The following is a 27,885-nucleotide window of genomic DNA, read 5'->3' as shown; positions in this document are numbered from 1 at the left end:
CAGAAGTTCACCTCAGGCCTAATCCCATACAAACACAAATGTTTCACCAGTGTAGTATCACATTATAAATTCAAACTTTCCGCTCCTCTGTTATTGAATAATCTATTTGATGAGAGCGCTCTGTAACCGCTCTGTAACCGCTCGGAATACAATAGTTACACACACACATGCTGTTGGCTTGTCACATTCAGATTTATGGACCTCGTTTTGGTTACTTGCTTCTCTATTTCACTCCAAGATTGATGGCAGTCGCAGCTCTAATCTTACATTAACGCAGGAAAAGAATACACAATTTTCTCTGGAAGCCGATCAGAATTCTTCAGCTTCATCATAAATCAAATTTTGCATACAAACACAAACATTCCAATTTAGAGGTGTTATTGGATTCTTTGTGAAGTCCCAAGCACACATCCACTCCTCCGTTTCTTGTGCACATCTCAGTAATAAAAGATTTGCAAGTACAAAATCTTCTCTCCGGTAGCGTTGTAGCTACTTTGGTTTCAACACCGAAATGTGACATTGAAGCAAGGACACCATTTTAATTGCATTTGTGTGCAAAGTGTTCTGTTCCCCAATGTATGATTTAGTCTCGAGTGCTGTGAAAATAAGGCTTGCAAAAAGGCCTATTTTTCAAAGTTTGTGTATGTACGTGTGGGTTCTGTGTGCTGATGAATTAGTTTTAAGTGTCCATGTGTCACATATTATGAGATTTGGTGGTAAAAACGTTTCTTAAAGGCCAAAATAACCTTACTGATTGAACTAAACCTCAGTGGAGTGGGGCCAGAGAAGTTCAGTATGCAGCCACTGTTGCCAGCTGTGGGACTTCTTAGAGACACTACAGAATATATTTATCAAAAGAGGCAACTTACAAATATATTTCCTTTTTAAGAAAATGAAAAAAAAATGTAATGTGTTGACTCCCAAAGTGTTTGGCTGCAACTGATGGATATACATTTGCTTTACATGGTGGTATAAATAAAAACTAGTGAGTGTGTCCTCTACACAGTGAATCAACAGAGAGAGAGAGCAAGCTGAGTGAAATAAATATATGGAACTAAATGAAGGTAAATAGTTTCAGTTCCCCTGCAGATTTTACTTGATACAAACTACTGTAATACATATCCACCATATAATGGATTCAATCAAAATAACTAATAACAAGCAGTACCAAAGTAAAAGTACTCAGAATGGCCCATTTCAGAATAATGTATGTTATTGTTGGATTATAATCATTGATAGATTCATGTATGTATCACTTTAATGCTCCAGCAGTAAAGGCGGGGCTAGTTTTAATTAGGTATTTTAATGAAAAATAAACAAATAACTTTTAGAAAGCACAAAAGGTACAGCGCAGAACCTATTAAATATAGGTGAAAGTTTGCTTCATGTTCAGAGCGCACCTTTAGACATTAGCTGGTGCTGCAGGATGAAGAGCTGAGGGGCCTGGAGGTGGATACTGTCCAACCAATGAGAAACTGTGGCCTTCCCAATCAAGGCGTAACCAGTGATTTTAGAGGAAATGTATTTTCCTCTACAATCACCTCTGGCTCCAACACATATTTTTACAAAGTAAAGCATCTGTGATTGGATACATACTTGTAGGTAGGTTTGTGTGTGTGTGCCTGTGTGCTTGCTTGTGAGATTGCACTAAGGCTGAGCAATGTCAATGTTGTCGTTTTGTCAAATATCCCCGACAGCTTTAATAAGTATTTGACAATGCAATAACATGATTCATAAGCATACCATTGTTGATTTTTAGGAGGTGTTTTCATGGTATATTGTTCCATTTCTATTATTCTTTTCTACAAATCTTTTACATTTGACAATAATCCTCAGAAAGCATGCCAGAGCTTTATGTGCAGTGGCCGCACTCCTTTTACTGCAAAACATTTGTCCAATGCAATGTCCAATACTGTACATGTCATCACACGTCAGGTGACACTCCTCTTTGTTTCCTTGGCCAGATCCCTTTGAGGCTTTCATCATTTTCTCAATCCGACACGAGATTAGACGAATAGACCTTCACAAGCGGGACTACAACCTGCTGGTGCCAGGGCTGAGGAACACTATTGCACTGGACTTCCACTTTAATCACAGCCTCCTTTACTGGACAGATGTGGTGGAGGATAAGATCTACAGGGGAAGGCTCTCAGAGTCTGGCGGTATGTGAACATATGAGTACACACACCCACATACACAAACATTTGCTTCATATCTAAAGACTGCAGTGACTAAAGAGAGTCATGTCCTGCTCATCTGTACTCCAGCAGCTGTAATGGAAGTCTGAGACACTGCCGGTGATAACGCTCTGTTTTACTCTACTGTCTTTATACGCTCTGATACAGTGAGTTGATATTGTCTCTCCCTGAAAATATATCTAAGATTGACCAGAGTAGTACACTATCTACCCTTCATAAAATGATGAATCAGAATTCACATTCACCGGGTTCTCTTGCCTTTATTTCCCTCTGCAGAGCCGTATGAATCCCCTCTTAGCTGTATCCATTCCAATCTTTTGTGAGACACACATAAAAGCATCAGCATCTGAGAATAATTGTAAACTGCTAGATTATAAATATTGTGGGAAAAACCATTTACGTAATGGAACCCTGTAGAAAGCAGTCTTCTTTATATAGGAGAGCTTTCCTCAAGAGTTTTCAGAGTTTCCTCTTTTTCTTTGAGAATATTTTCCTGAGCACCATAAAGAGACCCCAACCACCAGCGCTGCCTCTTGACTACAATGCATGTCAATGTTACATAGTCATGCTATTGTGTTGTTGATATTGTTTTTGCAGGGGTGACAGGGATTGAGGTGGTCGTGCAGCACGGTCTGGCCACCCCAGAGGGCCTGGCCGTGGACTGGATTACAGGCAAACTGTACTGGATTGACAGCAATCTGGACCAGATTGAGGTGGCCAAGCTTAACGGAGATATGCGCACCACACTGATTGCTGGAGGCATGGAGCATCCACGGGCCATCGCTCTCGACCCAGGGCAGGGGTATGTTAAGCACTAACTCCCACATGCAGAGCTTCCTGGTAGCCATGCTATCCATAAACCACTGAGATTATTGGAATAGAGTAAAATTACAACCTCCTTCTACAGTATTTCTCTCTTTCTATCTGCTTTGATGTATGAAGATATCTGCTGTGTTAAGGCCCATTAAGGCGGCAAATATAGAGTACATCAATAACAGTTCTGTGTGCACCATTCCAGTAATGACAACTGAGGTAGCTAATACCCCCCAACCTTTTGCTCCTGCTTTATATGCTTTACCACCCTTTCACTCTTATTCTCTCTTATTGTTTTTTCTTTTAAACATTTCAAGCAAGACCTTAAATAAAATAGCCCAAAATATGCGTTTTTTTTCTTTTTTGTGCATCATTTTCCTCAGGGACAATTTTCAAAGTCATGGTTGTTTATCCCACTGAGAGACGTGGGGAGAGGGTTTGTAGACTGATCTGTGGCTCTGAAATGGCAGCCTTTCCTTTGCCCCACAGTCAGGAAGCAAGACTTTAAAGAAAACACAGCATCTATTAAAGTGCATTGATAACACTTTTTTTGTTAAGTGAAGTATCAAGTGTTATGATAAGCTTTTTATTTTGTTAAATTAGGTTGTTGGATGGCGTCACACTGGGGGCAACAGGTTTGACTCGTTTTTAGCCACTGATGCAACACACCTGGGAGGGTTTGATGTTGTATGTTGTTCTGGAATATTTACCAATTTGAAAGTTTGCCATCCACCCTTTAGAAATGAAACTGATCTGCCTAAACCGGAAACACTCACAAGATTTACAACTCACAGAGCCAGAGCCTTGCCTCTGATGTTGCAGGTATCTTAGGTGGCTTAACACAACATGCAGGTAAAAATGCAATATATTTCATTTTAAAGCATTGCATGTGTATGTGGCGTGCGTGTGTGTTTGGGAGGTGCTCACTAATCTGTCTGTGTTTTTTACTATTTATGTTTTTCTTACATTTTAATCTGTTAATGAGATTTACTGAGTGCTGAAAGGTTTTATAGAGCCTCGTGGGGAGCACATTACAATGCATCATAATTGTTCAGCATTTTGTCATTTTGGTTAACTGAAAATAAACAGTGAGTATTTCACCGTGGGCATGTCCTTAGATTTGTGCAAGATTTCATGGTTGGTTGGGAAGGGATGCAGTTTTATTTCAGTGGCCTTAACCTGTTGTGGTTCTCTCATCACAGCTCAGCCTAGTTCATGTATTCCATAAAGTAAAAGCATTCTGGTATGGTTCAAATGGGAAAAATGGAAAATTTGATGAAGAAGTGGATGCATGCTACCTACAGCAGCCAACGACAGTGTTTACTTGGACATAGATCACATGGATCCGTACACTGTCCCCCTCTTTTTCTCTTGGAAATCCTGATTTTGATCACTTTGTCTCAGCTGAATCATGATGTCCTCACAGAGCAGCCATTGATCCACTCACGCAAGGCACAGATAAAACAAATCTGCAGCAAAAGCACTGACTGATGCTGATTTGAGTTTGAATTTGTTTTGTATTTTAGCATCCCAAGGTCTGTAGGTCATGTAGGGAAGACTCCCAGCATGCAAAAGGACAACATAGTCATGAACATAAGTCTCATTCCATGTGTATCCCTTCATTGTTACCTGTGTAATTATATTTTCCATGGTGTTCTACAGTGTTTTCCCTGTCATCATTTTCTTTTGTCACGGTATTGCATTTTCCCAGAGATTGATTTCAGTTACGCAACAAAAGGTGAACCTTTGCACTTTGTTTATTTTTGTGTCGTCACACGTGTAACTATGTCCACATACTTTCTTAAAGGGTTTCTTTGTAGAATGACAAGAACAAAAAAGGTCTAAAAGTCAATAGAATTAGAATGCTTTTTGACTTATATCCCTTATTGTTGACCGATATTGTTTTAATATATCATGTAGGTAAGAATTCTTGCCTAGCAGCAGCTGTTGTAAGTCAGAGAAATGGGATCTGCAAGAGAGATACTGGTTTTAAAAATGAAGGGCCATCTTAGTGGGGAATGGCAAAAGCACTCTCGCCCACCCCTGCAGAGACCCAGGTTCACTTCCCAGTAACTATGCCTCTGTCTCGGCCAGACGCCCCATCAAACACAACTGTCAGTGTTTGCCGGTGCAAACAGGCGATGAGGCTGGTGAAGTATCATGGCCATGTCACTGCACTGTGACTACTGGTTGGTCAAGGCGCCCCGGGTGGAGAAAGGTGGGATCTGGGTGGAAGAGCATGATTCTTTATGCACCTGAAGGTACGATTACATTAGCCTTCCATTCAACAAAGCTGCCCTGCACTCAGCCTTGAGAAAGGATGTGATGTCTTGCTTTTGATATGAATTATAAATAAATTCTTGGTGGAGTGATCGCAAACTGTAAACAGTGCATGGGAGTGATGTTATGGTTTGTAGTCTTTGTTTTGTGTATTACAGGCTTGTACTTAATAGTGTGTGCGAACTGCATGATGTCTTGTGATAGTTAACGTGTTGTTAAACTCAGCCAAACATAATATGTACTTTCATCTTGTTTTAAGAAATGTTTGAGGCAATGCCAAATCATTTTTTTTGAAAAGCACAGACGTTTTCACACAGTAATGATATCAATGGGCTGTATCCTCTTAACTGTGCATATTGGAAAGGCCTTGTTCTATGTAAGGGCAATTATTAGGACTTTTTCCTTTTACGCAGTGAAACATGAGACTTTCCTTCCACCTAACATGCCCGCAACCTGGCCCTGGGTTTTTGCAAGTCTGATGTTCCTGTCCCTGTAAGTGGGGTTTGTTTCCCTGATCTGCAGGAAAGAGGTTTGACTCAGCTGTAGCCACAGGACTGGAATCTGTATGTAGCATGTGACATCCTCATGCCAGGCTGGTGGTGATAGCAGCCATCTGGCTGGTAGGCCTCTTGCTGCCCTGCTCCTCTCTTCATGTTGGCAGTGTAGATTTTATTTTATGGTATGGCAAAAAAAACAGTTCTTCCTTGTGGGATATTCTGTGCATAATTCAACATGTCAATGGCTGCTCTCCCGATGTCTCCCAGGTGTGTCGCATCAGCATGTTTATTGACATTAAGCGTATTGTTTGCTTAAAAAAATCACTGAATACATTTTGGTCCATCCAAGTACTTTACGATACGATAGATTTGTATACATATTTGTTAAAGATTCAAATTAGTACTGTAGTTACTTTTATCAGAGAGTAATTACAAAGTAACTTGACTTGACTTAACTTGAAAGTAGTTGTTTGCTTTCTCTGAGTAACTACTGCAGTGCTGAAAACACGGTTTAGATTTTATGTTCTTCCCATCTACAGAGTATACCATGTTTTAGATGATATAGGGTAGTACAAATAATACAAAAAAATGAATCAATTTTCTCTGTTGCTGTGTTACTAGTATTTCACATTAGGTACTTACTTTGGATAAATGTATCTGAGAACTAGCCAGTGGTTGTGTACTGTGGCCAGTATATTTCAGATTAAAGAAAAACCCAGACATTCCTAAAATCAATTTAACACTCTTAAGAAATGAGTAATCTGCTCATGCACTCTCTCCTATAGTCCTCTTTCACATTTGGGAGGATGACTACATTTCATGGCTGTACAGAGTAGGATTAATGGGTGCTTTTGGTGCCTAAAGGCGCATTTCCATTCCAGGGCAATAATTCTAATCTAATTACTTGAATCCACTCAAAGGAGTGGGTCATTGATCAGGAAAGCCTTATCAAGTGAATAAGGCTATTGATCTGGACAAGGATATTTCTTCCTAACGCTGTTTCGTTGTCGTCAGTATGTGATTTAAGCTTGAGCGCCCATTTTCTCTGTCGTTCTAGCTGACCAAGGCAGGACAGAGGCGATGTTTGCTGGGTTGGAGTAGGACTCGGGATACTGTAGATGGTCACATCAATGACGATGTTCATTTTCAGGCCTCATTGAGCTGTGAAGAGTCATAATAAAACAGATGGCTTGCCATTTCAAGGCCTTTTGCAGATGTTGAGGGTTGCACTGGATCGCTGGTGCTGTTCCTGGACAGTCATCACTGCCACTATCTGTGTTGTTAATGCATACATTTGTGTATATTGTTGCTTGTCTTCAGAAAAACAAACAGGCAGTGATCAATACTTACTGTTGTCTTTGGGTTTCTGCTCCAAGGATCCTCTTCTGGACTGACTGGGATGCTACTTTCCCCCGAATTGAGGCTGCATCAATGAGTGGAGAAGGTCGACACATTGTGTTTAAGGATATGGAAATTGGCGCCTGGCCTAATGGACTGACTCTGGATCATTTGGAAAAGAGGATTGTTTGGACAGATGCACGGTATACCATTAGAGTTTTTTATGTTGTGTGCAGAAGCATTCACACCTTTTATAACTTTCAATACATGTATGACATTTTATACTGCGAAGGATTTACCTTTCCCTGACTAAAAATGTTTCTTGAATCTCCATTCTCCCAGTGGGCATTAAATAATGGAGGGCATGTAATATTTAGAGATCTTAGTACAATGGCCATATTTGGTTTTAAGTGGGTTTTGAACAATTTAATAGTTCCATCAGTGGACTGGTGGGTTACACTTTGATCTGTCTACTTCTACTGTTCCCTTTCAATGCATTTGAAGAGCAGTTTAAACTTTGATATGGCTCTTTGTGTTGGTCTCTTTTGAACAGCTCTGACGCCATTTTCTCTGCACTCTATGACGGAAGTGGGGTCATTGAGATCCTCAGGGGCCACGAATACCTGTCGCATCCCTTTGCCGTGTCTCTCTTTGGAGGCAATGTCTACTGGACGGACTGGAGGACGAACACTTTAGCAAGAGCCAATAAGTGGACTGGGCGGAATGTCACAGTCATCCAGAAGACGAGTGCTCAGCCTTTTGACTTGCAGATCTTCCACCCCAGCAGGCAGCCACAAGGTGAGAACTGTTGGAGATGGGACACTCAGAAAAGGCATATTTCACAGGTCTATATATAATTTGTTAGTTCTGCTTTCCTAGGATATGTGAGCAGGGACTTTTAACCCCTTAAGCACTCCCGTCAATGCAGGCTTGGAAGGGTTTTTTTTTTTTTTTACCTTAGTATGGCATAGAGTTGTAACATACATGAGTGCACACAAAACAGACAGGTAACATGGAACATTTTTACCATGTTGGTGCCTCTGTAAATTTAATTCAGCATCACCCAAGCTAATACTGACCTTCTGATCGTAAACTCCAAAGAACTACTACTCAAAAAGTCCAGGAGTACTTCATTTTGGGTATGTCATTTTCAGGCTTTTGTGCGAAACACGGGGTGCTTGTTAAGGGGTTTAAAGTGCAAACTCATCACATCCTATCATATTACACTCTATAGGTAAGCAAAAATAATTAATATTGAATTTGGCTATAATCCTCCAGTGCTGCTGGATATTGACTGAGGATACATTATCTTTTAAAACACAATTCATTCCCATGTTGCGAAAAAAAACACCCAGCATAATGTTATTAATTTCCGCTTCTGCCTCTGCCTTCATTTGACCTGTCAATCAATGAGCATGTGTCTGAATGAAAAAGGTACTCATGCATAGAATTAGCTAGTTTGAGTTAATGGTACCTCTGAATGTGTTTTTCTCACCATCGAAATTATTCTAATTGGCTCATACCACTATATTAAAGCTTTTTCTTTCTTTCTTTTTTTTTTACTAAATGTGAATGAAGAGAGCTGCAGAATGAGAATCCCATCTGCCAATGAATAATTGTGGCATATACAATAATCAAATCAATTAGTAATGTGAATAATGTGTTATGGTGACAGGAAATATATGAAATAGTTCTGAAACTTCATTAATATTGCCAGCGATTTCTTTTCAGCGAATACTTCTGAATCTGTGTCTGTCACAGTGGAATAGGAAATCAATTTTGTGAGAAGCTCAGTAAGCCAAGATTCTGACCACAAAAGATACACTGCTGATATGCTGTCTGACAGAAGGCCTACATATGTGAGCCAATCTTTATTTGATATGCAGATCAACTTGCGAGATATTGCCAAGCTGAAATTAACAGCGTGAAATCTGTTTCAGTTGACTTTATTGTGTGAATAGGTTGTTTGAATGTTTGATTGATTTGTGAAGCAGAGCCCCCAAAATAAAACTATTGCCTTTTTCAGCCTTGCCAAGTTTCAAATATACCCCCCCCCCAGCTTTTTCATATGTAAGCCACCATCCTTAAATGGTCATTATTACGGTAGTAATCGAGTTTGCATCTATTCAGTGATTCCACTGCTTCTCCTGTGTGTCAAGAGTTAATTTGCTTGTTTCCTTCCTGTATCTGCATTCACATGACTGTTTACCATAGATAAGTGTGAGCAAATGGGACTGCTTTTCCAAAGAAGACAGTAAGCGTCCCTAATCCTATTTGAAAAACGCTCAACAGAGTGAGGGGATGGGGGGGCTGGCTATTATCCACACTAGCCAGAACCAAGGCCTAGAGATGTGATACGCCACTAGATCCCGAACATCTGGACCAGAGAAGAAGAAAGGGATGGATGGATGAAAAAGGGGGATTTCTACACCAATATGCAGTCGGAGCTCCAATGGAGGCCTAAACAGCCTATACAGACTTTACCTTCCATTACATACATTACATTCTAATATTTGAATGGGTAACAAGCGTTTGCAAATTAGGGGGCCCATTGGCAGTCCCAGGGCCACACAGCTATAACAGACAATTGATTATAGACAGAGCATCACAATGAAACCTACATGTATATTCATTGCACCAGAATAAACAGCAGGAAGTAGAGAATATTACTGTTTCAGATTTTCTGATGTAAGAGGTATGGCTGAGGGCAATTCATTGGGATCTTTTTACAGTCATAATTGTTTTTCTCAGTGTGTGCAAAGCTTCACAAAAACATACACAGTTATTTACAGGCAGGCAAACCACACTGTAGTTGCGTCAGCAGTATTATCATGACAAATATGATAGGCTTTGAAACAAATAAACGCAGCAAATATATGTCTCTGGTGGAGAGAAGCACTTAATAAATTGTATCATCACTACATTGGGTCTTCCCTGAATATGACTTTTGGATTGAAAATTAGCATTTTTCTTTAGGCAGTACCATTTTTTTCACTGCCTTGGCTTAGCAGTGGGCTCATTTTTTAATTTATTTGTTGCAAATACATCTGACAGTTTAGAGCAAACAAACACCTTGGCTCTGTTGTTGCTGCCTGTCATCCCTCAAGAGCATGATTCAGGTGAAGGCAGCGCTGTTTAGATGTCTCCCTATTAGCATACTGAGTCAGCTGGGTGCTGTTTCCAGCTCACAGAGACAGAGTTGGATTTTTTTTTGTTGTTCTTAAATAAGCCACATTTGTGATACAATGGGCTGTGTGTTGCTGAAGGAGCCCGGGAAATGAACTTTGAATGAGCTTGTTTGACGTGAATCATCCGGAGTAGATGGAGAAATGGATGTGTTTGATGTGTGAAATGTGATTGCAGCATGACAGAAAATAACTGTGGGTGACTTTCTTTAGTTTTGCTGAGGTGATTTATTCTGAATAGGGTAGAGTAAGAAATTCATGAAAACTGACTCCCTCAAATGTATTGCTATAAGATCACTGTTCAGTAAAGCTGTTGAAATTCAGCTTGCTGTGCTTGTCTAGTATGAACTTTCAGCAGTTAGTCTTAAAGTGAATATATTCTGCTACCCTGCAGCAACAATGTAACTGAGATGTCACGCTTAATTCCTGAGAGCTAACAATATGATCAGTCTTTTATATATTATCATTTATTTCCACATATCTTAACTTCTTTAGACGCAATTCAACCTAGAGAGCAAGAGACCAACCTAAAATCAGTCAAACTCAGTCAAACATTTGTTGTTTATGTTCAAACAGAGACCTTCTAAAACATTGCACATCTTTTTATGCCGTTTAGAGTGTGACCTTTGTTACAAATGAACGCCAGGGTTATATTTCTTTTCAACTGTCATACTTTCAAGCTTTATCTCTTTTTTGCTGCTGTACAGGAAGAACAATATTATAATTATGGCTGTTTTCAACAATGCTTGTGTCATATTGCGAAGGCTGTTTGTCCAATTCACATGCAGTACTTATCCTGGCCTGTCTCTTTGCTTGCCAACTCAACTTCTTATGCTGAGTGCCCCCCTTTTTCTTTCTCTCTTCTCCCTTCCCATCAGCCTCTAACCCATGTGAAGAGAATGATGGACGTGGTCCCTGTTCACATCTGTGCCTCATCAATTACAACCGCACTGCGTCCTGCACTTGTCCACACCTTATGAAGCTTTCGCCAAACAAACAATCCTGCTTTGGTGAGCAAGAACACCTTCCTCATTTTTCATGCTTTCTCCTTATGTTATCAGAGTGAACATATAGGATACTATGTAAACAACAGGAGGCGTTTTGTTTCACATGTTAATTTCTTTTGATTGACATGCACATTTACATGATGTTACTACCACAAACTCACGTGGGTCTGGAAAAAGGTCAGTTCAGGTGCACTTTCTCGAATGATTCATTTCTTAATCATCTCACCAGCATTGAAAAGGTTCCTCCTGTATGTGCGGCGGTCTGAAATCCGCGGTGTGGACATTGACAACCCTTACATGAACGTCATGACGGCTCTGACGGTGCCAGACATTGATGATGTCACAGTGGTGGACTACGATGCCCAGGAGGAGAGGATCTACTGGGCTGACATCAAAACCCAAACCATCAAACGGGCCTTCATCAATGGCACAGAGTTAGAGACCATCATTTCTGCAGGTGGGTGCTTTCCAGAGGTCTATACAGGAGCTGTTTATTGTGTGTACTACAGTGTGAAGAGTATGTGTGTACCAGCTAATATTGATTAGTTGATACATACACACTCTTGTTGCCATCTCCCCAGAGAGTTTTTATGTTTTCTAATTCATGGAGTAGTACTTATTATTAATTATAGTATAATAATTGCTGTGGTTAATATCTAATTGTAATACATTATAATAATGAATTGATGTTTCCTCTCCCTGACATGATTGCAGGGTGCAGCACATATATAAGTAAAAGTATACCTCGAAACTGTCATTTCTTGAAGACCTTTCATATCTTTATTTTGCTTATCTTAGATGTAGCGTATTTACCTGAACTTATTTACATCATAGTTTTGTAAAGCACACAGGCGTGACCATGTTGTGATGCTCTCCCTAACAGACATGGCGAACTGCCGCGGTCTGGCTTTAGACTGGCTTTCCAGGAACTTATACTGGCTCAGCTCTGAAAATGACGAGTCACAAATCAATGTGGCTCGCTTTGATGGGTCCCTGAAGACCTCCATCATCCATGGCATTGATAAGCCAAGGTGCCTTGTAGTGCACCCCGCCAAGGGGTAAGTAGATTAGAGCAGTCTGTGCACTTCATCAGTACCTCACCTTCAATGCATAATATTAGGAAACCTGACTACGGACCTCACCTGTGGGAAAGAGGGATCTTAGCCTTGTTGTTGTTGTTAAGAGAACATGTTTCACAAGCTTGACGTGTTTGCGCAGATCTTTATAAGGTTGCTAGGTGAAACAAAATCTATTGGCTTACATTCAATGTTCAATTAATAACAATGCAACATTCATTGACTATGTTGTAAACCTCATTACATCTTATGCCTAATTGGACTACTAACTATTCACCTCACACCTTCCCACACAGGAAAATCTATTGGACAGATGGCAACACCATTAACATGGCCAACATGGACGGGAGTAACAGCAAGGTCCTCCACCAGAACCAGAGGGATCCTGTAGGTCAGTATGAGAGCTTAGCATACTGAGTTAGACCTCCTATTCAACTGTACCTCAAATGTGACCGAGCCAAAAAGATTGTTTTTCACATGTGTCTTTTCATCTTACATAAACTCAGTATGTTTACATGCACGCTATAATCTGTTTTGACCTGAATATAAGTAACCAGATTGAAGCATTTACATGGTGTACAATGACTCAGTTTCTCCAATAATCCAAGTGCACTTGATTTGTTTGATTATTGGACCACTGTGGAAGAATGTGTGGTAATGTGTCAGTTTTGCTTGGTTATGGATTCAATTTATGGTAATTTAATTCAATTAAATTTTCCAGCATCAACAGCTGTGCCACTGCATGCACCACTTTGCATCTATGTTCATTTCATTCCAAATTCATTTGAAATGATTCCCCTATTTGAACCTTAATTTGACAAAGATAACCTGATAAAGGTGTTTACATGAAAGTTGAAATAATCTCAGTTTGCCTTAATCTGTTTAAAATCAAATTATTTCCATGCACTGACTTTTACAAACGGAATCAGCAATGTTTGTACCTGTTGGCATTTTCCCCATTTTGACAACAAGAGTGAGAAAGAACACCCACCTCCTCAGTAGTGATGTTATCTCAACAGGCAACGTCAAAGACAATCCTAGACTCTTTGGGTCAAACTGTCTGGCAAAGACCCGACAAGGAGTGGCAAATCAAGCAATGCTGGAATTTCTTTGAAACTTAGACAAACACAAAGCTAAACTGGAAACAAACACATTTATATACACTTGTGTCCTTCACTATTTGATTCCCAAAGAAAACGTTTACTTTTAAATCAAATCAAAATAAAATAAAATATTGCTCAAGCCCAGTGTCTCCTACGTCCATCTGCCAAGGGCTGCCTTCCACATTGCTCTTGTGTCTGGTGATTGTTGCCTTTGAAAAAGTGTTCAATGTTCAAACCGGCCCTTCTGGCTCCAGCGATTATGTCTTTCTCACTGACTGTTGGATTATCTTTTAAGCCACTCAGTGTTGTGGATGTGGACGCGCTGTTGTTTATGCAGTTTGTAGTGACATACTGTATGTGCAAATGAAAACTGAATGGTCACTTCTTCTGAAAGGGGAGGCTTTCTATTTTTTTTTAAGATTTAGTGTAATCACACTGTTTGAAACATATATTTCATTTTTAGGGTAAAGGTAAAATCTGAAAATCGATTTGAACCTCTAAATGTCGCCTTTGCAGTATCCTGAGTTCACTTGAAATATAATTTAGAATGATCTATTACTGAAATAAGAAATCAAGTAGTTGATAAATTAATGTCAATTAAAACAAATACATAATTTTTTTGTAAACACGGAATAAAGAAAAGAGGGTGGAGAAGAGGAAACAACTATTTAAACACATTTTTAAAGAATCTAACCGGGACAATGATTAGGATGATTGTCCACACAAATTCCTTCAAGCAGCTGTTGAGTAGGATTATTTTTTATTATTATTATTATTATTATTATTTTTGGCACATTAGTCCTTTGTGCTGATAGAACAGGTGTATTTTTTACATAGCAACCTTGCCTAGCATGCACAACACTGACTCCTTCCGAGAAGATATTCACTGTAATTTATTCGGACATACTTTCTGCTTGTTCATGATAATATTTTCATTATTACACTCTCTTACTCCTCGAGTGTAAAATCTGTCCTCACATGATGTGTGCTTAAGTGAGCAATTACAGCTTGATTTTGCAAAAACAATCGGTTGGCCTTCATCTCTAGTAGCTGTTGTCACTTGGCTCAAGGTCAAAGTCCCCTTTCGTCACACAAACAGCACCATTGTCTTCACTGTATTTCTTCATTCACCTCGGCCTGTCAGCAATACAGATAGCAGGGCTCATCGTATTTCATTGGCTTCATTTATGATTATGGGGTAGACCTGGGGACAAGCGTAAATTAATGACGCATTGTGATTGTGAATCTGCCAGACATAAATCCAACACATGGTGGGAGACGGTGAGTTGTCCAGAGGTCCACAATTTGAAATTGCTTTCAGTTTCCACCAACAGTGGTATTATATGAAAAAAACATCATGTTAGCCAGGGAAGGGATTTAAAAGCAGTCAGTCTCACTCATTTTCATTTTTCATGCCAGCTGGAGCTCTTATAAAGAGATCCCCCACAAACATGTGCCAGCAAACGCATAAACATTTCTATTAGCCCTCACTCATCCAAATGCATAGACACTACAGTGTGTAAATGTTAAGGCAATGCAGTACTGTGCTGTTGCAATACTGCTAAAGTTTGGTCAATAGGAAACTTGTGTTTCATATGCATCTTCTCAGTGCTGCACATTTAATGTACTCAGGATCATACTGTAATGTCTCAAATCATAATATTGTAATGATATGACATTTCTTACATGTTAAAATGTTACATATGTGTCTAATGTACCTTTATTTACAGGTTTACAGCTGATTTACTATTTTATGATTTTGTCATCCACTTATTGCATATTTTGTCTCTTATTGTTTTTGTTGGCGTTATTAAAAACCCTGTCATGTTATGAAGTCAAGCTCTGTATTCTAGTGAATCCTAGCACAATGAGCACTAACCCGGCGTCCTCTCTTCACTTGTCTTCCTCTCAGGTCTCTCAATTGACTACACTGCCAACAAGCTGTACTGGATAAGCTCGGCCAATGGCACTATCAACAGGTGCAATCTGGATGGCAGTGGGCTGGAAGTGCTGGAGACTCTAAAGAGGGAGTTAGCTAAAGGCACCGCTCTGGCCGTGATGGGTGAGCGGAGTTTGTCACGAGTGCATCAGATTGCCATTGGGGATTAGTCAGAGAGTGTGGAGGGATTACGTGTTTAACCAGTTAAGTGGCTGTAGAATGGAGCCATTCAGCCAGCCCTCGCGACAGTTGTGCTTCACTTTGTGTGAAGTAGCAGGGGCATTAGATAATTAAAACACAGCACAGCAGTGATTGATGATTGATTTTCTCACCCCTTTCATAATGAAAGGAGAGGAGGATGTTCATTACGTGTTGATTCTTGGTATCAGTGCTGAATCCAATGTGTCACACCATTGATCAACTCATAGGTTCATTTAGAAATATCCTGAAATCTGTTGATTACAAATCTTTAGTTCATGGCGTCTGGCGCTTACTTTACTTTTTTCACCTTGTCCTTTTTTTTTCTACATACATACAGGCTTCAGGTTAGTACCATATGTTAGTGTTGACCGAAACACATACTAGTTCTGCCACTACACCATAAGGAAAGTGAGCAAAGTAGCAGAAATTCAGTAACAGCAATGTACAGTAACAGTAGTACTAAGTGCAGTGCAGTACAGACACCAACCTTAATTATTGGTGTAAGAACCAAACAGGTATTTGGGCTGTTGCTGTATAGTTAGGGTACTTAGGATGTATACTTTCATTCATCTCTCTCTTTTTTGTTTTATTTTTTTTGTACACAACAGATCAGAATTTGAATTTTAAATTGTCTCCCTACCACACTGCTGCAATCTTGACAATTGGGAAGCTTCCCAGTGAGCTATGCTAATGCATTTCCGTTGCCAAGATTGATAATGAGAATGGAGAAAACATACTGAACAGAGAGCTGTTTGTGTGTGTGTGTGTGTGTGTGTGTGTGTGTGTGTGTGTCTGGACCAAAGTGTAATTTTTATTTTTTAAGGAAAAAATGAAATCAAGAGTGTCGTCAGGGTGATACTCTGTGTTCTTGAAGCATGTTATTAATCATGGCAGGCCTACACTGTAAATAAGACAACTGCAAGCCACATCTTTTTGGTTCATTTTTATAGGCATTTCTGTGAAGACTTTGCCTATGGAGCATGTCTTCTTATATGGACGATGGAGACTTCATTATTGCATTTCACAAATGGGAGATAGAACTCGAGGTGACATAGAGTAATGGCTTGGTTCCTGCTCGGTAGCAGGTACAGCAAAACAGTGAAATGATGTCTGCGGGTCTCCATCAATCACAATTAATGACATTTTGTTATACTGAGGAAATTATTTGAATGGTAGAAAGTACAGCACTGTACCGTATTGTACTTTGTTAAATAAAGAAATTTCATGGTGGTTCAACAGTAACTGGCTACATTTATATAGCACTTTTATCCAAAGCACTTTACTGGGTTTTTGCTGCTCATTCACCCAGTCACACACACAATCACCAATGGCAGCAGCCTTATTTGCGACGCAGGGTGCTAGCCGAGCAATTTGGGGTTCAGGGTCTTGACGGACAGAAGGAGGTGGGGAACCACCAACATCAATGATCAGTAGACCACCCGCTCTACCTCCTGAGCCACAGCCGCCCTTCAGTGCATTTGTTGCATGGTAATGAATTACTATATATAGAAGATAGCAATCTTGTGGATTTGTACATTTAGATTATTTGGATTCATGTAAGCATGAAAGTGTATTTAATACTCATAAGACCCATTTTAATTAGATATCAGAGCTTTTTAAGTAATCTAAGCATGAGATAATTGGCTACACCCCACTGTTGGTTGTAGATACTGATCTATCAAATATTGTAATGATATTAAATCTTAATCTTAATGTTAAGCCTAATAACACATAAAACAACCCTTTACCAGATTTTACGTCTACAGTTTTCATAAAGAAGGTGATAGCACTTAGGATGCCTCATTGAGTGTAACAACACCTCAGCCAATTACCAATTTAACACTGCAACATTAATGTTGACTATAAATACTGTTGCTGAGCAAAGAGCACATTTAAATTTCCTCTTAGCCTGTGATTAGTATTTTGCCAGTGGTGTAATGTTTGCTCGTTGTTTGATGTCCGCCAGACATTCAGTTTCTCACACTGTACCAATATGCCTTCCTCCTTTGCTATAGACCATGGAGCATGTACTTGTAAAATGTATCAGGTCAGCAGAAAATGAGGCTGGGGGAAGACAGCAGGACATGTCATTTTCCACTCCTGAGCTTCTTTTGCTGTTGGCAAGTGAATAGACGATTGGTGATGCCCATTACAGAGAAATGTCCACTGCAGATATTTGTTTTGTGTCCATGGTGAAAGATGCAATTAAGTTCATTTGCTGAGCATGCACTTTGTTTACAGCTAAGTTTTCTATATCTCCTCACTGTTTCTTCTTTGTCTTACTAGCTCAGCAAACTGTGATATTAGATACCTAATGCAATGACACTTTGGAGTTATAACTAGTAGTAGCACTACAATATGGATATGCAGATCAGTACATGTGCAATCTGCTTTGCTAGGGGAACAACTTGTTAAGTATCTTTAAGTGAGTATGGGTAATTCAGAGCTCTCAAGTCATCAGTGGTGATTTAGCCAATCAATTTAAATTACCATTAGTCCAACAATTGTTCCATTTTCTCTTCTGGTCTGTGATAGCTTGATTGATCAGTTGGTCGTGTTTGAAGCGTCGTGTGTAAACAAGGAAAGCTTGAGCAGGAGGCAGAGGCAGGATCATCACCACGATTTGGTTGCGTGCCTGGGTTTTGCAGGTTATTCGACTGCAGTGATATTTGTGTAGTGCAGTTCTTAGAGAGGAATCAGACATTAATTTTGCCTCTGATTGCTGCAGAATAAAATATCACCTTCTTCTGTAAGAGGTTTGTGATGATACATCCACAATTGACCAGCAAAATGAAACCCTAACTGTCAGCTTCAGAGAGCAAAATGACTGTAATCGATCGAACTGACAATTCATTTGATGAGCATGTAGCAGAGAATTGAAACGAATATATTGGGGCGCTTGTGTTTCTTTTTGGCTGTTTCATTTTACATGCATGCCTCCTAAAAGCTGGTAGTGAAAAGATATGATGAAGGCACTGTCAGTGACACAAGGTCGATCCACTCAAGTCCTAGGGCTCTGTAATAATTGCATTGGCTTGAGGGAAAGGTGAGGGCTTCTATTTAGAAGTTGTGGGTGATCCATCAGCCTGGAATCAAACTCGCAGTTGAGGTGGAAATTGAATATGATCTGCCACAAGCGAGCAATCACAGCTAGCCAGCGGTCCCCACGGCATCAAATTAGCACACGGTGCAAAGCTAATCTAGGTTAGCATGCCTTCCAGGGTCAAATGTTTTGTAAACTGCATGTAGACTGTCATTCTCACTCATGGGAATTTGTCTGGTTTCTGGAAACGAGTTTTACCTTTCCTTTAAAGACGACATTGAGCCTGAAGCTACTAATGCGAGTGGGAATTGTTTTCTGTGTGTTTTTTTTATTCTAAATAAATCAAAATGGCGAAAACTGTCTCACCTTCAAGGGATTGATGGCGTTTAACGTAAAGGGAAACCACCCTTATCAAGGCAAGATAGCTGAAAACGTTTGGTGAATGGAGCATGGTATACTCGAGAAGAGTTGTGCAACGTGTTTTAATTTTGATGGACTTGGATTGAAGCTCACACTGATCAGCACCTCATTGTGTGTGCGCTCTCAAAAGCAAGAAAACGTGAAACCTAAAGAGCACATGTTTTGGTTGATTGTTGTAAATAGAAATATGTCTGATAAGTAACAATTCCATTACAACATGTCTTGACTCCATGAAATGATGTTTTCACATTCATGGTAGGTTGGTAATGTACTGTAAGAGAGTGATACGCTGCACCAGCTTGAGTGCACCAGTAATGCTGCTTAGAGGGGTTGAATTAGCAAAAAACATTGTAAAAATTGTATTGATTGGCTGTACATTTAATAAGTGGTTGCCGCTTTTTTCATTTAATTTTTATTGTTCGTTAAAGAAGATGATCATTTACAATAGCCTACCATTACTGTATAAATATAATGTCCATTATGTTGCCTATTTTAATGCCTACCTCCTCAGTGTAATGGTCCATTTTTGCAATTTTGGCCCTTTCTAAAAGGACCAAAATCTGGTCCATCTCCACCCCATTTACAGTGTCTATTTTGAAGCGAGAGCAGCCACCTATTTGCACTTCAGTAGGATTCCTCTCATGTCTGTAGATTCTGTGGCAAAGGACTGTGTGCCACTGCTGAGGACAGAGATGGAGGTTGGAGGATAGTGTGGTGGTGGTGGCTGGGTCTTCCGGGGGTTGGGAACCTATTGTGCATGTGCCTCTTTACAAAGACACTCTCATCACTTATGCTCATGACGGCAGCACGACTGAAGCCTGGAGGTTCACTGTCACACAGAGCCAGACAGGCTGGCCACGATGTCAGGAAGTAGAGGGCGAAATATCATGACACACAGCAGACAGTACATGTTCTCAGCTGCCCTGGCACCAGCACTTTATTTTAAGTGTTTCGCTTTTAAACTCAAACATTGGCTCATAAAAGAGAATTTTTTTTTCTGAATGTTTTTGCATGTTGTTTAACCAAAATGACTAAATTGTGTGATTTAGCTGAATATCAATGGTTCAGAAAATTATGGCTATTATTACGTATTATTAAGTAATTATTAAGTATATGAATTATGTGTAAATCTTCCCACAACTATTTGTAGACATGGTGTTGAAAATTACACTCATTTCACTTCTTAATGGAAGCTTCCCCAAATTGTTGGTGCATGGAAGAGCTTTTATGATGGGAAAAGCTTTCCCAAGCATCAAAGTTACTGTTTCAAGGCTGCAAGGTGCACACATCATCATCAGCAAGTGGGCAGAGTAGGGAACAGAGTATCCCACTCTTTAATCTCAGATCAGCTCAGAGAATGCTTCAATTATTAAAAGGCTTTACAGCACAAGAGTGCCAGCCTTGGTGGATTAGAGTGAAAGCAGAAGCACGCCGTTTGCGCTTGGAATTGGTGTTTGATTGGACTGTAGTGTTTCTGAAAGCTTGTTTGCATCACAACTTGATTTGCATACATTTCTTAGTGAAGAAGACAAAATACTGTTGCAGTTTTACTTAATCTGTATGTTATTTTTTTAAGCTATTGATATTGATGCTTACAGGCGGCAAACTCTGGTGGGCAGATGAGGAGTCAGCACAGCTGGGAACGGTTACCAAGAGAGACGGACGGAACCTGGTGATCCTGAGAAACAAGACAAGTGGGGTGGTTCATATGAAGGTGTACGACAGGGAGGGTCAGAAAGGTAAGCAGGTTCACACACATCAACAAACAATCACACAGAAAGAGACACAAACACCTTCCTTATTGCCTACCTTATTGCTTGCCTTTTGCTGGTTGTGCTTAATATTCAGGAAGAAACCCGTGCCAGATAAACAACGGAGGATGCTCACAGCTCTGCTTCCCAACTTCCGAGAACACCCGTAGCTGCTCCTGCACTGTTGGCTACAACTTGCGTGGTGACCGCATGTCTTGCGAAGGTACATTTCCCAAAATCTATTCTCTACACCTGCCAATATGGTCCTATCAGCATTGTATTTTTTATGACTGCAACTAAAATATACATCTTTGAAATCGTTCTGCATTCATTAAACTAAATGTGAAGTCATGCACTTGTGTTCAGTGCATGTGATTAATCTATACATCAGTCAAAGTTCATAATTTACAATGCTTTAATACCTCTGTATTAGGGTGTAATAGGTCATTTGTCGTTCTTTAGGTGTTGACTCGTTTCTGATGTATTCCATCCATGAGGGAATCCGGGGAATTGCTCTTGACCCAAATGACAACAGCGAGGCCCTCATGCCCATCACAGGAACACTGTTTGCTGTGGGAGTTGACTTTCACGCAGGTATGACACATGCAACACACAGAGGGATTTTCACTGTTGAATCAGTGTTTGATATTGCGTATAAGGCAGCAGATATACCAGAGATCCACAGGAGCTTGAAGAGTTGTTTTGTCTGACTTATGGTTGAATGTACACACTGCATGTTGTTTCTGCAGTTTTTAAGTAGAAATGTGTTGTTTTACATGCTTTTAAATTACCTTTGGTTTATCTGCAAAACAAAGCCGATCCTTGGAATGCTTTCATTTTTCAACTGTTATTTTCTTTAAGATGTCAAGCTGACCAGTTTAATGTGGTGATGATGAGGTTCAAAACCCATGTTGGCATGCACATGCCCCCTCAAGAGTCTCGGACATGGAATCCCTCCAGGCGAGCTGCTCTGTAGTGGTCTTTATAATGTCAAGTGGAGAAAATTGATGACACAATTGTTACATTGTCTGCCCATGTTTCCACTCATACTTCACTGTACACAATCAAATCCAGGAGGAATTTATTAAATATAGTGTAGGACTTAACTGTTTGTTGGTTTTCATGTACAAGCATTTAAAAGATTAATACTTGAGCAGCAGTGTTTCGGAGGGAAATTCTTTATGTAGCTTTAATAGTGTTTGGTTATTCTTCTGTTGCAACATTATGTAATGAGGCTTTCTTCCTCAAATTTGCAATTTGTTTCTTTCACTTTCCTTCTACAAACTACAATTTGCCCTGAGGGGTTGTATGTCAGACACATCCCAGGTGGTTTTCATTTGTGTCAGAGCATTTTAATGGGTAGCATGAAAGTGTGCTACTCATAAGACAGCAATAATTAAGTAACTATAACTGTTACTGCTGTTGTTAGTTATGTTATATTACACAACACTCTTTTCTTCCCTTCCTTTAATTCCTACAATGCAATCCTTTCCTTCTCAATCTTAAAACAATGAGGGGGAGGGAAAGGTCTTTGTCATACTGGGCTCTAACCTTTTGAATAATGGTGTGTGGGCTTGTGGAGTGCAGCGTAGATGAAAGAGTAATAAGTTCACATTACAGTGGAACCTCAGCATGAATAACATAAAACTATTTCCTCACAAGCCTCTGAAACAATCCTGATACAAAGCAATTGGTATTGTATCAAATGAAGGTACCGTAACATGCTTCACAAAACATGAACCCGGTAGCTTGTGCTGTCGTTTGTTACATTCCTGCTTTCTTTCACATAATATATATGATAAAAACATATATATATATTTATTACACTGACAAATGGTATGAATATACTATAGGCTGGTAGCGTTCCACATATGTAATGGGTTGCCACTGAAGCATAACGAAAGCTGTGTAAAGGATATTGCATACGCACAACTGAAAACAGAAACAAACTACATACACACAAGGGTTGATATACTAAGGATTTGCTGCAATTCCTTTTAGAAAAGCAGCACCAGATAAGAATTGCAGGCATGTAGGTTTGAAAAAAAATGAGAGTAGGAAATGTAAATTTGTACAAAAGGTCACTGAAACTGATTTAATATTCCCAACACAGTGAATATGGCGGAGGCAGAGATCAACAGACCTCCTCCGTCACTTGAAAGGGACTATTATCTAATGAAGGGAGAAAACAAAACCAGAACACTGTCCACCACAAACTCTGGCCATGATAATGAGTTACTGGGACATTGTTTGGATGTATTGCCATGAAATTTGGTACACACAGTCATATACCTCAGGATGAACTGTAATCATTTTAGTTGTCCCTTAACTTTCCCTTATCTAAGGTTGCTATGCCTATATAATTTCCACCTCACAGAGCCTCCAGGATGGCATTCAGTCATGCGGTTTGGGAGAGATTATCTTTTAAATGTACAAGAATATGTTGGCAGGCATTCAAATTATCCTAACCTCAAGGGCACTTAATTAATTAATGTTAGTTAATGACGGACATTTGCAGTAGTCTCTATAAATATACCTCAAGGGATGTGCATACGGTCCACTGCAATTATATACTGCACTTAAGGCTTTCCACGAAGACTCTTTTCTCTTTCAAATACAGGCAAAGAGTTCAGGAGAACAGATTGGGTCACTCATTACACAAGTCGAATCAGTTTGTCATACAATAACTATCAAGAGAGCCTAAATTCTGATTCTGAATCTGAGTGACTTCAAATGTCGATAGCAATCTTGATATGTGACCACAGTTTTTGGAAAAGAGAAAGTAAGCCAAGATTAGGCATGTCAAATCAATTGTATTTATGTAGCCCAATATCACAAATTACAATTTGCCTCAGGGGGCTTAATGGCCAAACTACTGAACAAGATGGCCGATTGTCCTCCCCTTTATTACTTTATGCAGGTGAACATGCAAATGCATTACTAAGCCCATCCAAGAGCAGCAGCTGATAGCTCACGCACATCATTTACATGTCATTACAGAATTCAGGCTGCCAGAGCAGAACAGATGAAAGCCCTGCAGCTGTATTCTGTCATATGTGAGCTACTTGTTAACAGAGTGTGAAGGTAGTGGGAACAAGAAAGTGCAAATAAACATATAACACCACCTAACCTCCTAACAACCTGTACAGAGCCAAACTGACAGGCGTGCACGGAGATGCACGTGCAGACTGCACCGTAAATAAATTATGTACTATTTCATATGCTTATGTAATAGGGCTGTAAAATCAAAAAGGGTCCATAACAGTTTTACCAACACCATGTTTTGCATGAAACAATATACTGCCCTGTAAAATTTAGCCAGCAATTGCCTTTCCTGTTCGGCCACTGTATGTCAACAAAGCGCTGTGGATGAACTGTGTGGGTATTTTCACCATCATACTTTATAGTCACACAATGTTTGGTGAAATGGGCCATGCTGCAGTAAAATGTGGTTTCATGAGCTGCTTTGTTTGAGGACATAAACAGTCGCATTTACCATCCCATTTTCAGTCATTAACTATGTTGTATGTTTTGCAGGAAACGACACAGTGTACTGGACAGACATGGGCCTGAACAGAATATCCCGTGCCAAACGTGATCAGACCTGGAGGGAGGACATCATTACTACCGGCATCAGCCGGGTGGAAGGCATCGCTGTTGATTGGATCGCTGGTTAGTATCGTGACTGTCTGGGCCCTGGAGTATATTCTCGTAGGCTGTCAAGTTCGTTTTGATCGTTTCTAGTTATGGCATCAAGTGGAAGTGCTAACAAACATTCATCCTCCAGATAAAATCATTTACAGGGCGAATGCGTGTGCAAGATTAGTACATGTGTAAGTTCATGATGGGGCCTTCTCATGTATCTCATGCCTGTGAGGATCAATAAACCTATATTACTATATTGCTATATTACACACCTGGCTATTGTTTCTACACAGGAAATCTGTATTGGACAGACCATGGTTTCAATCTAATAGAAATCTCCCGTCTGAATGGTGCATACCGTTCAGTGGTCATATCTGAAGGACTGGATCAGCCAAGGGCCATCGCTGTACATCCACAGAAGGGGTAGGCCAAGTCTGTCTTGTGTTTTCAATATTTTAAGGCACCATTTCCTGTTATGAGTAGCACTCCTACTAACAGGGGAGCAATTGTTTCAAAAAGCATTTACTGTAGACAGAAGTCATGTTTATATTTACCTTTATAGAAACTCCGACACGTAGCAAGCAAATGCATTTAATCAAACTGTAAATCCAAACCAGGTACCATGTCACAAGGCTCTTCAGATGGACAAAAGACTGGTTATGCTGAGTGGAAAACGTGCTGTCTCTTGAAGTCTAACTGATATATCGGCAGACCAACACTATTGACCAATATTGGATTATTACATGTATATTGGTTTCAGTGTGTTGGCAGTAATGCAAACAGAATGTATTCATTATGTATTTTTGGCTCTTATCTTTCTTAAGTTTGAAATATTTTAGATAACCTATTTCAGAAGACATTTTTGCCACAGCGTCCACTGAAACCAAATTTGGGGAAATGTAAAAAAAAAAAAAAAATTGTTAATTGGGATCATTGCCAAAAAAACTAAATCAGGTATTTCTCAATTGTATTACCTTGTTTTTCATGTACACAGTAAAGTGCAGATATCAGTTCGTTTGTGTAATGCTACTATGCTGGCCAGGTATCTCTTCTGGACTGAATGGGGCCAGAACCCATGTATCGGCCGCTCCCGTCTGGACGGTTCAGACCAGGTTACCTTGGTCAACTCAGGCATCATGTGGCCCAATGGAATTTCCATTGACTACGAGGTACAGTTGCACACAGACGTACAAACACTGTTGCAGACCTCTTCCACCTTCACTCCACTCCTACATATTGTACTTCAAACCTCATCCTTCCTGTGGCTGAAATATATGACGTTGCCTAGGAGGTTCGGTTTGTGATATGCATTTTGAAATTACCTTCCAGGAAAATACATTATACTGGTGCGATGCCCGCACAGATAAGATTGAGAGGATCAACCTTGAGACAGGTGAGAGCCGGGAGATTGTACTGTCGGTGGCCAACGTAGACCTGTTCTCAGTGGCTGTGTTTGGGTCTTACATCTACTGGTCTGACAGGTAATTTATTATTTTCTTAAATGCACACTCATGCAATGACCTCCAAAGCCTGCAGTACTAACCTGACGATAACCCTTCCCTTCAAAGGTCTCATGTGAAAATATTCAGAACAGCAGTTCCTCATAGCGAGGATCACTGCCTATTTTTGTAAATACTCTAGGCAGAATTCAGTGTCATCAGCAAGGGCAAATCCTTCCTCACCTCTCTGTAAGATCAGACACACAGTTGAATTTAATGCCTTATTTCTGCATTTTAATATACCTGCAGTTCTTTGGAACAGTGCTGGATCTCTGAAGCAGACTGAGACAGATTTTAAACTTGTTAATAGTAAATCATATTTTTTTGTTCGTGTGTCTTGCATGACTTGAAGATCAGTCATCTCATTCTCACCTCTTTACAAGCTGTTAGCTTCATTATGTTTCTTATCTTCAACAATTTGTATGTCAGGACTGGATGACTGGACTCCTGGATTTTGCTTTACTATTGTCAAATAAAATGATCTGTCTGTATATCTACCTGACTTCATCATTACCCCGTCTTAATGATGAAGTCAGAATTGAGGATGCTTTCTTTTCTGAAACTTAGATCACTTATTTTGTCCCCCGTCTCTCATGTTGAACTTAAGGGCTCACTCAAACGGTTCAATCCGACGTGGCTTCAAGACTGACACCAGTGAGGCTGTGACCATGAGGAGTGGTCTGGGGGTCAATTTGAAGGATGTGACAGTCTTCAATAGAGGCAGAGAAAAAGGTAGAGGTTTCAACTTTCTTAATGATTCACACAATGACTTTTACCGGTTTTATAAAATCCACTTTGCAAATACCATATGGCTGCTATAATGCATCTATGATCACAAGTCGAATTTCATCTGTAATATATAGCCACATACGATTTAAACATGATTGCAAGGGGGCAGAAACTGAGGCAAACCAGTAATTGATCATGTGTTGGGTTTTGAAGGCACCAACCCCTGTGCCCGGAGTAATGGAGGCTGCCAGCAGCTGTGCTTCCACCTTGGTAGTGGTCGGCGGACTTGCTCCTGCGCCCATGGCCGCTTGGCAGAGGATGGCTTTGCCTGTGTGCGCTATGAAGGTTATCTACTCTACTCTGAGAGGACAATACTGAAAAGCATCCACCTTTCAGATGAAAATGACCTCAACTCACCTGTCCAGCCCTTTGAAAACCCTGCTTTTTTCAAGAGTGTCATTGCCCTGGCCTTTGACTACAGTCAGAAAACAGCTGGGACCAACCGTATCTTTTTCAGTGACGTCCATTTTGGAAACATCCAGATGATTAATGATGACTGGACAGGAAGATCTATTATCGCAGAAAGTAAGTGTGATTCACATTCCCAAAATGTTTTTACATGACTTATATGTTATGTAATAAAAGTCTGTCAGCATCCCCACCGCACACATACATATATACACATACATGTTCTTATACCAATTTCAAGAGCTTTACATTTACTACAGTATTACTGGTATCATGGTGGCAAGGTTTGATTGCACAAGTATACAAGGCTTGAGCATGGAAAAGGTATTTTTCAATTTGAAACAATACAGCCATCTAAACAGCCACGCAATAGCTAGCACTTCACTTACGCTTAAAATGCGTAACTGCTACCCGAAGCGTATTTTTATGCTCCATGTCTGTTTTCTTTTGATTTACAGTATGTGTAACTGCATTGATTGTGTATTGGGATGTGAGTGCTTCCAACATGCCTCTAGTGCACAGTGGCACTGTGGCTGAGACTGACCGAAGACTGCAGCTGCTGCTCTCATTACCTGAATGGTGTAGATAAGGTGTTATTTTTATTTCAGTTTTAGTCATGTGGGACAACCTTGTTAAGAACATAATATTCACAAAGCATTAATAGTATGTACGTAGCATTAAAAAAATTCGCCT

General features: G+C 39.9%; 1 protein-coding gene across 1 annotated transcript in view; it reads left to right on the top strand.

Moving 5' to 3' along the window:
- Nucleotides 1-27,885, top strand: part of lrp1bb (low density lipoprotein receptor-related protein 1Bb) — a 219,538-nt gene that overhangs the window by 128,698 nt on the left and 62,955 nt on the right. Inside the window, exons 24-41 of the mRNA XM_070914847.1 lie at nt 1,965-2,162; nt 2,796-3,000; nt 7,165-7,329; nt 7,680-7,924; nt 11,190-11,321; nt 11,548-11,775; nt 12,202-12,376; nt 12,691-12,785; nt 15,410-15,559; nt 20,699-20,839; nt 20,949-21,074; nt 21,314-21,445; nt 24,389-24,523; nt 24,790-24,919; nt 25,539-25,665; nt 25,826-25,977; nt 26,603-26,727; nt 26,938-27,309. Of these exons, the coding sequence (XP_070770948.1) occupies nt 1,965-2,162; nt 2,796-3,000; nt 7,165-7,329; nt 7,680-7,924; nt 11,190-11,321; nt 11,548-11,775; nt 12,202-12,376; nt 12,691-12,785; nt 15,410-15,559; nt 20,699-20,839; nt 20,949-21,074; nt 21,314-21,445; nt 24,389-24,523; nt 24,790-24,919; nt 25,539-25,665; nt 25,826-25,977; nt 26,603-26,727; nt 26,938-27,309 (3,033 nt within the window). The remainder of the gene's footprint in view (nt 1-1,964; nt 2,163-2,795; nt 3,001-7,164; nt 7,330-7,679; nt 7,925-11,189; nt 11,322-11,547; nt 11,776-12,201; nt 12,377-12,690; nt 12,786-15,409; nt 15,560-20,698; nt 20,840-20,948; nt 21,075-21,313; nt 21,446-24,388; nt 24,524-24,789; nt 24,920-25,538; nt 25,666-25,825; nt 25,978-26,602; nt 26,728-26,937; nt 27,310-27,885) is intronic.

Source organism: Enoplosus armatus, chromosome 11 (genome assembly GCF_043641665.1).
Source record: "Enoplosus armatus isolate fEnoArm2 chromosome 11, fEnoArm2.hap1, whole genome shotgun sequence".
NCBI classification, from domain to species: domain Eukaryota; kingdom Metazoa; phylum Chordata; class Actinopteri; order Centrarchiformes; family Enoplosidae; genus Enoplosus; species Enoplosus armatus.
Note: the sequence above shows the minus strand (reverse complement) of the source record. Positions and strands in the feature narration are given on the sequence as shown.